This window comes from Trachinotus anak, unplaced genomic scaffold (genome assembly GCF_046630095.1).
Source record: "Trachinotus anak isolate AG129_WGS33_773 ecotype Australia unplaced genomic scaffold, CSIRO_AGI_Tana_v1 ptg000003l, whole genome shotgun sequence".
In the NCBI taxonomy this organism is placed as follows: domain Eukaryota; kingdom Metazoa; phylum Chordata; class Actinopteri; order Carangiformes; family Carangidae; genus Trachinotus; species Trachinotus anak.
Genome location: NW_027273854.1, coordinates 832,199 through 842,913, shown reverse-complemented (window position 1 = coordinate 842,913; position 10,715 = coordinate 832,199). Strand labels below are relative to the sequence as shown.

At 42.2% G+C, this 10,715-nt stretch overlaps 1 protein-coding gene and 2 non-coding genes across 3 annotated transcripts; all 3 read left to right on the top strand.

The window, feature by feature from the left end:
• Window positions 1–249: 249 nt before the first annotated feature.
• On the top strand, window positions 250–9,893 carry LOC139609567 (uncharacterized). The gene is made up of 9 exons (XM_071464322.1): window positions 250–615; window positions 1,797–1,925; window positions 3,036–3,118; window positions 3,209–3,368; window positions 3,439–3,594; window positions 3,701–3,817; window positions 4,856–5,079; window positions 5,518–9,185; window positions 9,332–9,893. Exons 1-9 carry the CDS (start codon window positions 409–411, stop codon window positions 9,421–9,423), a joined length of 4,836 nt encoding a protein of 1,611 aa, XP_071320423.1. The 5' UTR covers window positions 250–408; the 3' UTR covers window positions 9,424–9,893.
• trnas-uga (transfer RNA serine (anticodon UGA)) lies at window positions 4,263–4,344 on the top strand. The gene has a single exon. It is a non-coding gene; the product is annotated as a tRNA-Ser (tRNA).
• trnas-uga (transfer RNA serine (anticodon UGA)) lies at window positions 4,529–4,610 on the top strand. Its single transcript has one exon. It is a non-coding gene; the product is annotated as a tRNA-Ser (tRNA).
• Window positions 9,894–10,715: the final 822 nt, after the last annotated feature.

Sequence of the window (10,715 nt, the reverse complement as noted above, 5' to 3'; positions counted from 1 at the left end):
CGTACAAAAGCTTTTATTTTCCAACTGCCGATGCTTTTCTGAACCGTCATCTGGCCTCAGGCTACAGAACTCAGTGATCCAGAACATCTGCAGAACAAGTGAAAACCTGATTTTAGTATGCACCATGAACCCTACACTAAAACACTCTGCAGGGCAGGGCTGTGTCCTGCCAAAACCTGTTCTGAAAATCATGATTTAAAGGTTAATGCAGATTAAACCTGATCTCCATCAAGTCCTGACACACCTGTGATAGAAGCACCCTCTGGGACACCTGAAGGCTTCAGATCCAAAGTAGGGAGTTTAGACAGCTGCTGAATGAAGGGATTAAGATATGCAGCAGCAGAATAAGACAGAAAAACCTGGATTTACATCTTATTCTCTGAAGAAAATAAAACTTTAGAGGATGAGATGACTCCGTGGCAGGTTCTTCGTGCAGGCAGAGCTTCCCAGGTGGCTCTGGGTTACCGTGTTCATCATGGACCCGGGGTCTCAGTGCATTACAACACAGCTGCTGCAGCTCCTGCATCTCCACACAGCAGCAGGATCTTCTGTTTGTCCAGAGAGAAACTCACCCTGCAGCAGCTGAACAGGAGGCTGGCATTGTACCTGCAGCAGGTAGGACGTGCATGAAGTGGTTCTCCTGGTGGATCCGTCAGCAGCACAGAAATTAAACTAAAATCTATCAGAGAATATCAATTATTTTTTGAAGAGCAAGAGAACAAAACAGTCTGATTTCACAGTGGAGTTTTGCATTGAGCACAGTTTTTGTTACATGATTCCAAAATCAAACTAAGATTGAAAAGTGATGATTAATTATTGTGAAAAGAGCAAGAGAACACAAAAGTAGCAAAAATTCCAATACAGTTTTTCATGGACTGAAAACAACAGTGTTTTAGGATTCCACTTCTTGTTAGTACCTGCAAATGATTTTAATTCTTTTTTGCAAGACAACGTGAAATTACACAAAAACCTTCCCACTAAAAATGCCAAAGTTAAACTGAGGCTTTTATGAGAATATTAGTAATTATTTTAAAACAGAGATCATTAAAATGTCAGATTTCTCTATAAAGTTTTTCCCTGACTGTTTGTTTTTATGATTCCAAGATTAAGCTGAGATATAGACAGAGAATATTTACTGATGCAGATTCCTCAGTGGAGTTATGTATTTACTGAACAAGCTACAGGGCTAAGTTTGCAATTCCTCCTCTTCTTTTCATTTGCATCTGCTTTTTATTCTTTGATGCATTTTTCCCAGTGGAGTTCTTCCTTGACTGAAATGACAACAGTGAGGACATGGCAGCTGCATTTGGAGGTTTAGCAGCCTTGAGGGGATATACAGTATATTCTACAGTTAAAATCATACAGCTGTTTTAGGCTGATTCCAGTTTTATTTAAAGTTTACTATTCTTATGTCAACACATTAGAGGACCTATTAAGTTTTGCTATTGCTACATAGCCAAAACTAGCATTAACAACGGTTGCCTTACCAGTCTTATAATTCGTCCTCTGAGCAGCTACGTCTTCAGGACAGACTGGATACTACAGTGACTTGGTAACAGAAAATGACAAGAGGGTCTGAATGGGCCGGAGCTAGCTGGTTAGCATGCTTACTTCAGAAGAAGCAAAGAAGTGATAGAAATAGAAACAAAACATGAGAGTTGCCGTTAGTGAGTAAAGGAATAAAGTTTGATCCTGAACTCAAAACGTTTCTTCTAGACTGGTAAGAAAACAGCAGTTAATTCTAATGTTGGCTATGCAACTGCTAATTGATTAACTGCCCATCTCCTCTGATGCAGGTTCAGTGTCTTGAGGCAGCCAATCAGATGCTGGAGCGTCAGATCCAGGAGGAGCTGGACAGAAAGTGCCCCAGGGATCTGAGAGAGCTGGATGGACACCTGAGGACAGTGTCCCTGCTGCAGGACCAGGTGAGCTCACGAGCACTGGAGATCCACAGAGACTACACATAAAGTAAAACGAGAAGTAAATTAATTAATTAAATTAATAAAATAAATAAATAAATAAATGTATAAAACAAAATTAAACATTAATAAGAACATAAAGAAAGATTTAAACTACACTAAGGAGATTTTTCCATTCAACAATAAAAAGGTCTGAACAAAGAAAAGTATCTGCACATGGTGAACAGTATAAAATTCTATGTCCTGGGGCCAAACCAGGACCAAATGAGGCCAGAGGTGCCTTTGCAGGTAAACTGAAGTACAGCGTCTCAGGATCTTGTTCTCAGGCTAGGACTTGTCAGGAAGTTGTGCATCTGTTGAAAGGTCAGACAAGTTGAAACGAGCCTGAAATGTCAGGGATTGAACCTGAACTTTAACAGTTCCTGTAAAAACAACTGAGGTTTTATCAATGACCAGACTGAAGAGGCTCAGGTCCCAAGGACCTTAAGTCCCTGCTTATCTAAACTCTGCTTCTGAGGATGGTGTAACCACCACCCTGAGACACACTCTGCGTTTAATATATTCATATAGTTAAGTCCCAAGTCAAGACAACCAAGTCCCATGTCAATATGATCAAGTCAAGACCAAGACCAACAATTCTCAAGTCAAGACAATCAAATCCAGTGTCAAGACCAACATGCCCCAGGTAAAGATCAAGAGACTAACAAGTCCTAAATTCAGTTTCAGGTCAAGTCCAAAAAGTTTGAAGTTCTGTCCCAAGTCACAACAAGTCATGAGTCATTGGTGGGCAAGTAAAAGCCTTTTTTGATTCATGACTTGATTCAAGACATGTGACTCAAGTCATTGTACCACTGCTATTACTAAAGCTGCAGCGGCACTTTAACTTTGAACTAGTTGCACCATAACAGTTGTTGTTAATAAAGCTTCTCTCAAAATAACATAGATCTGGTTATCTCTCTCTCTTTCATTCTCATTCTCTCTCTCTCTTTCATTCTCTCTCTCTCTCTCTCTCTCTTTCATTCTCATTCTCTCTCTCTCTTTCATTCTCTCTCTCTCTCTCTCTCTCTCTCTCTCTCTCTCTTTCATTCTCATTCATTCTCTCTCTCTCACTTACAGATCAGTGACTGTCTCTCAGCCCAGGCTCAGGTGAAGCTGCAGCTGCTCAGTGCAGAGCTCACCATTTTCGACTTCAATGTCGGGTAGATCCACACACACACCTTTCACACACAGCACGACATTCACACACAGCATGGGCAGACATATCCCATCATCCTCTGCTGTGTGAACAGGTGTGAAAGGGAGTGTGAGCATCGAGGCCGTCTGGAGGCGGAGCTCAGCAACCTGAGGTTGCTGGAGGAGGAGTTAAAGGTCCACAAACTGCCAGAACTGCAGAGTCTGCTGAATGATCAAAGACAACAACTGATGGAGCTGCAGATTCAACACCAGCAGGTAAAAACTCACCTGGATTAATCAGACATACCACCTGCAGCTGCATCATGTTTCCTGTCTACCTGTGCAGGATAGACAGGGTCTTCTGGCCCAGGTGTCAAGGGGCATCACTGTAGAGATGCAGAGAGCTGAATCGTCAGACCTGATCCAGCAGCTGGACGACCTAAGGCTGATAAGCGTGATGGTGGTTGACAAGAACCAGAACCAGTGCTGGTTCAATGCCCAGGTAGTCAAACATCCACAGCTTTTTAAATAAAGGAAACAAGAATGGAAATTATTAAAATGCATTTTTGTAATGTAAAACGACATTTCATCATGTGTGTTGTCTTCAGGTGTTGAGTTCTCCTGAGGTGACCTTTCACCTTCCAGATGTTGCCCAGACCGAGCTGGTGGAGCTGAGGAGAGCAGCAGCCAGTCTGGAGGAAGAGCTGACACAACTGCAGGCCCTGGTTAGATACAACTATTACTACTGCACTTTGAATGTCAGAAAATTCCTCCAATATTACAACAACATTAACACAAATGTTCATTTTATTGCTTTCCTGATGTGGAGCAGTGTAGCACAAACATCTGGGCTCCGTACTTTAGCAGTCTGATACATCCACCGACACTTCTGTATGAAGAACTGAATCAACAAGTAAACACATGTCCCTGTGTTGGTTATCAGGGTCAGTCAGTAATTACCGGCTGTGTGATGTGTTTAAGAAAGACAAACGGAAATGTCAGTCTCAACATACTGTCATTACTGTGTGAGGTCTTCATCACACTCTCAGCATAAGACAAAGGTGGAGCACTCTCTTCCTCTGGCCTCCACACTTAGACACAATTACAGCATTGTATCGATGACTTTATCAATAGAAATCTGTGGTGCGACTGCAGGACAAGGTAGAAGCAGCTGTGATGGCTGAGTGGTGAAGGTGTTGGACTTGAAATCCAATGTGGATTCCCCGTGCAGGTTCAAACCCTGCTCACAGTGTACAACTAATACCAGTGTCTTCCTCTTTTCTCTATTTTAGCTTCTTTTTAAGATTCCTACAGACCATGTCATTCTTGATTTTACCACTAGATGGTGACAAAACAAGGGATATACAAAATGTACAGATTCTGGCATTTAAAAAAGGACAAAACAGGATTTCATCAGTCAGTGAAGGACAATGTGTGCTGTGATGGCCGAGTGGTGAAGGCGTTGGACTTGAAATCCAATGGGGTTTCCCTGCGCAGGTTCAAACCCTGCTCACAGCGATTCTTTGCTTACAGAAGACTCTATACAGTTGCACAGTTATATCCACCAGTGCGGCCTAATATATACCCATACAGTACCTGTGACCAGTGTACAGTCATGTCTGTACCTGAAGCATAAGACTCAAATGAACTGAAAATTTAATTCCAAGATCTTGATGTTTTAAAAGTTCTCAATAAAGTTGTGACAGATAGACTATCCTCCACGCAACACTAACATGCAGCCTCATATCTTTCTGCCTGTGTAGAACATCCTGTTGGAGAACTCTGGTCAGGAGCAGGCTGAGTCCTTCATCCTGCAGCTGGTGGTTCTGCAGCAGAGAGAAGATGGTCTGTGCAGAGACTTGGATTCAGTGCTACAGGCTGCAGCTCAGCAGGCTGCAGACCACCACGCCCTGCTGGACATCAAAAACAAGCTGGAGACTGAGATACAAGACTACAAGAGGCTGTTGGATGGACTGGGTCGAGAGGGGTACAAGTTAACAACAACAATGGAAACCTAACAGATGTAGAGCTTTTCAGGATCTGACATCATACACCTTAATACATCATCCTTACAGGACGATACCAGTGGTTTTGTGTGTTAAAACCCATATCACATCAGGTGTAATGGTTGGTTGTACAATTACATACAACTTATACAGCTTGATATGAATTATATATTGTCCTAATTTATCATTTCTCTGTGCTGCACTTTTGCAGCACAGTTGTTTCAGGTTATTTGAGCTCTATATGTTATAATTAGTACTGATGTCTATAGTCCTTTCAAGAAAACTTCATATGAAATTATTAAGAAATTAGAGGACCCATAAATGAAATAATGACCCAGATTAGCTTCAAACCTTTGTGCCTTGAACAATAATTTCTGCTCTGTCCTCACCATTCTTCTTGTCTTTATATTTCCCAACAGAGTCTCAAGTCTTCACTTAAACTCCAACCCTACCTTCATGTCTTCATGTGCTTCAACATTTCCCACTGTCTCTGGAAAAGTCATGCCAGACAGAGTAATCAGTGTTCATGGAGGAAATCTTCAGATGATGGAGGTTCAAACTGTCTCTAGAGACCACATCTGGGCTGTCAGACAAACACCTCTAGTTACCCCATTTTCAGAAGCAGTGACTACGAACCAGTCAATCAGTGTTCTCAGTAAACAGTCAAAGAAATCCCCACTAACATCAATTAACACTTTAAATCTGAATGATTCATCTGAAAACTTGAGAACAGAAGCTCTTCCCAGAAGGACCACAAGGGAATCCATCAATGTGGGTCAGATGAGCCAATGTTTAGACAAAGGAGCTGTTGTCAAGGTTTCTAAAATGGAGATTAATCCTGCTACAACAGGAATTACAATGGTTCCTGACACACAAATCGAAATGGGAGCTGATGTTCAAACTAAACCAGAGACATTTACTTCCAAGCAAACTACCAGAGAAGCTAGCTCACAGGATAATAAAACAGGGACACACATTCAAACAAAGATCACCAAAACCATTCCTGGTGCAGAAACCGAAATAAAGCAAGGGTCACATTTTGTGACACAGACAACTACATCTGATCCTGGCAAGGAAGTGACAGAAACTATGATTTTACCTCCACAGGATCACATTGAGGGCTACATCCAAGCTAAAAAAACAGATCTTGCACAGGTTATGTCTTTAACATTGGAGACTCCATCAGAAACTGACAGGGTTAGAGGTGAAGTTGTCCTCGAGGTGTATGGGTCCAACTGTAATAGGTCTGAGGAAGTTCGGGGTGAGGTATCTAGTGAGGTGACCTTGATGAATGAAAAGGATGTAGAAAGGCAAGTTAAGAAGGACGACAAAGAAAGAATAGGACCAGAAGATGCTTTGCTTGCCCTGGAATTCTATCAGAATTCAGCATTGTCTGATACGTCCAACAGCAAACAAAACAAAGTCAAGGAGGATGCAGGTACAGGGTCCACCAAAGCAACTGCTTTACCTGCTAGCCCAATCAGCAACAACAACCTTGAGAGTTTCCATGATACCAATGAAGTAAAAGTGGCCCCTGCTGAGTCACTTAATCTAGAAGGTCAAGAAGCGTTGTTGAGTAACACAGAGTCAAAAATATCTAACAGTCTAACAGATTCTGGTGTGGTTTTGACTTTATCTGACCATGAAGAGCTTCTAAGCCCAACAATAATGGATGTATTCCTGAGTCCAACAAAAACAGTTGCAAGATTGAGTCCAGAAATATGTCTGAGTCCAGTTCAGACAGAAGTGTTAATGAGCATGACAGACCAAGATTTTGGCCCTGTTGAGCTAGAAGACCACGAAGATACTGAGTCACTTCTGAGTCCAAGTTACATGTCAGACACATGTTTGAGTCCAGTTGAGACTAAAGTGTACCTGAGTCCAAATGATGAAGAGGATGATGAGGAGGCTTGCCTAAGTCTAACTGAGGCAAATACACATGTGAGACCTGTTGAGAAATACATTCTTTCAACAAAAGAGGAGGGTCAGTCCTTATCATTTAGCGGAGAACAAGCTTTGCCAGAAGAGGGCAGAGATAGAATAATCACCATCTTAACAAAAAGTGTGGAGAGTTTGTCTTTTGGATCTTTCAAAGGTAAAGAAGGAAATAGACGTACTCTTACTAGTACTGGGAGCGACCTTCAGCTGAGCAGCAGTATTGGAAGGTTGGAGTTCGGAGGTCCAGGTAGTCATGGTATGATAGCAGATAAAGAAGAACAGCTTGGTTTTGAAGGCCTGATTTATAGAAGTGTAAGAGATGCAAAAAGTCCTAGAGACAGGTACAAAGATATGAGCAGCATTGCAGATAACATGGATATTCAGAGTTCAGATGTCAGTCCAGGAGGTCACTATAGGTCAGAAGACCAGAAAGAGGTTGCCAGTGTAGGTAGTAGTGTGGCTTGTAATTCAGGAGAAATGGTTGCTAGCAACAATGGTACGGCTAGTGATCTTGGAGCTAGTTTTAGTGGCACAGCTCCCAATTTATCAGGTACAGTTAATAGTAATGAGGAAGCTGTAGGAGTACAGGGAAGATTTAGGCGTGGCAGTGGAGAGTGGATGGTTTATGGTGGCAGTTTGGGACATACAAGAATGAGTGCACCCAGCACAGACAGTGAGGAAAGCCTATCAGTGGTCACAGACCCTGTGACAAGCGGACCAAAAACAGGGAGGTTTGGTAGTCGAGGGAGTGGAGAGTGGATGGTTTATGGAGGTAGTCTAAGACTTAAAAGTAGCCTGGATGCTGGAGCTAGCTTACCCAGTGAAGAGAACAAAGAAAACCCATCAGTGGCCACAGACCCTGTGACAAGCCCACCAGAAACAGGGAGATTTGGCAGCAGATGGAGTGGAGAGTGGATGGTATATGGAGGCAGTCTTGAACATAAGAGGAGCATGGACAACGGTGTTAGCTTACCCAGCACAAGGAGTGAAGAAAGCCCATCAGTGGCCATCCTCCCTGCAACAAGTCAACCAGGTGCTGGGCAGTTTGGCAGCAGAGGAAGTAGGGAGTGGATGGTTTATGGTACAAGTCTTAAATCAATGAGCACCCTGGCTGGCAATGATGGTTTACCAAGTGCAGAGAGTGAAGAATGCCCACCAGTAATTACACAGCTGGCAACGAGCCTACCAGAAAAAGGGAGGTTTAGCAGCAGAGGGAGTGGAGAGTGGAGGTTTTATGGTGGGAGTACTGGACATGTGAGCAGTCTGGCTGGGAGTGATAGCGTATCCAATGCAGAGAGCAAAGACAGACCATCAGTGGTCACACAACAAGCTACAAGCCCACCAGTTGCTCAAGGAGGAAGGTTTGGCATTGGAGGGAGTGGGGAATGGAGAGTATATGGGGGGAGAACTGGACGTTTGAGTAGTGTAGGTAGCGCAAACAGAGTCAATGCTAATGATGGTCAAGTGATCAGTCCGCCAAGTAGCTACACAAGTAGTGGACCACGACTTAGTAGCGCTGGGAGTGGTGGCAGGCTCAGCTCAAGTAGTGTTGTTAGGCGCAGTAACAGTGTAGGAAGTGGTGGTAAATTAACTACCTCAGGTAGCGGTGGCAGACTCAGCAGCTCGCCTGGCAGCCACAGGATTAGCAGCTCTGGAAGACTGTCTGGCAGTGGTGAATGGAAATCTGTTTACAGCTCAGCTAGCGGACGTAGGAGCAGCGCAGGGAGCATAGGACGATCAGGTGGAGGGAGGACAACCAGCAGCCGAAGAGCCCCAAGCCCTGGAGGGAGGATGAATGTCAGTGGGGGCAGTGGTGGGTGGCTGAACAGTTCAACAGCAGGTGGGAATCGCATTAGCAGTGCCGGCAGTGGGTCTAAACTCAGTGGCTCGGGTAGCAATGACAAAATCAGTGGAGGAAGGATCAGCAGCTCTTCTGGGTCAGGAAGAACCAATAGTATGGGGGGTAGGGTCATTAGCAGCAACGACTGGCCAATCAGGAGCACCGGCAGTGGAACCGGTGGCAACAAGGAGAGAATCAGTGTTTGTAAGATGGCAGCGCTGTCAATCTCAGCGGCAGGAAGAGAGAGAAGCCAGGATAGACAAAGACAAGCTCAGAGGTCCCAACAACATCAACAGCAACAGGCTGCAGGTGAGAACAGGCAGTTTACAACAATAACAACAACAACAACAACAACAACAACAACAACAACAACAACAACAACACATCAGAAACAAAAACAGTTCATACATGCAGTTTGGATTTTGATTTAATCTGCTTTTTGTTTTCCATTGCAGCTACCTCTCCTCTCGTCCATCATTGGTTGACCACAGACGTTGGGGTCACAGGTGCTGAGCCTGATGGCCTTGATGACATCATGCACCTCTGATTGGTCAATTAACATCAGGCTATAATAGACCAATAGATTCACATTTAGTCTTAAGTCAATATTTCTCCTTAAACACCTGCACACATACAAAAGCAACAAGGTTTTGTTTTGTTGTTTAATTCTTCCTTTGAATAAACAGACATTGAATACACTCCGACATTATCATACTGAGAGCAGATTATAGTCAGCTGTACTTTCAGTTCTAGAAATGCATTGTGTTTGTTTAGGATTTAAAGCGTTTGAGGAAACATTTATGCCCATTCAGGTGAAAATCAGATTATACTGTTAAAATATAATTTGCATCACAAACACTATGTAGATTAATGATTTTCTGATACATAATCAGCAAACAATATCTTTCTGTACATTTTGCTTTCACTTTCTTTCATTCAAAGTATTTTCTGAGCTGACAACATATGTTGAGAAATTGTATGATATTACCCATTAAAATTTCCTGATTGTATTGGTTTGCAGCTGTTGTTTTGGTGTCTCCATCATTTTATTATACAGATCAGTTCTTTAAACTTTAAGAACTTTAAGCTTTTTATTGGAAATTTTCACATTTTATATCTCTGGTCATGGCTTAACATATTATGATCGAACTCTGGGATTTGATATTTCTGTTTGCATCTCTCATTGTGCTGCCAGTCTCTGTCTTAAATATCAGGTTGGATTTGTACATTTTACATCAAAAATAAAGCTGATAAATAACTGGTTTGCCAAATGTTGAATTTTTAAAATGATAAACTTCATATATGGGGATATCTGTTTCAGTGAAGTAATGAAAACAACACTTTCAAGCAGCAAGACCTTAAAAACTCCTGAGTCTACTGATCATCGTCATCAGTTACTCTCACTTGTTGTATTGGCCTCTGATAAAACCAGGACCTGCATCCTTTACAAGTGTGCAAGTGTGAAACCAAACTTCAATGAATAATTCTTTTGTCCCATGCAAGCAAACTGAGATTCTGAAAATATTTTGTAAGTACATGAAGTAATTTTTTTTTTTTTTTTTTTTAAAAAGACTGTTTGACCAGCAGGTGGCAGCACAATAAAAATCATATTTAACATCTAAACAGAAACTTAATGCCGCAAAAAGTAACAAGAGCTGATGAAGCGTTTAGTCACCAATATTACAATGTGCCAATCATTCTGGGATGTTTTTCTCTCCTCTCTGACATTAAGACTAAATTACAGTTCCCAACACAACAGTAAATACAACCACATAAATGGTGTTGTTTCATTTATCAGGGCTCAGTTAATCCATATTTTTTTTAAATAGAAGGTGACTA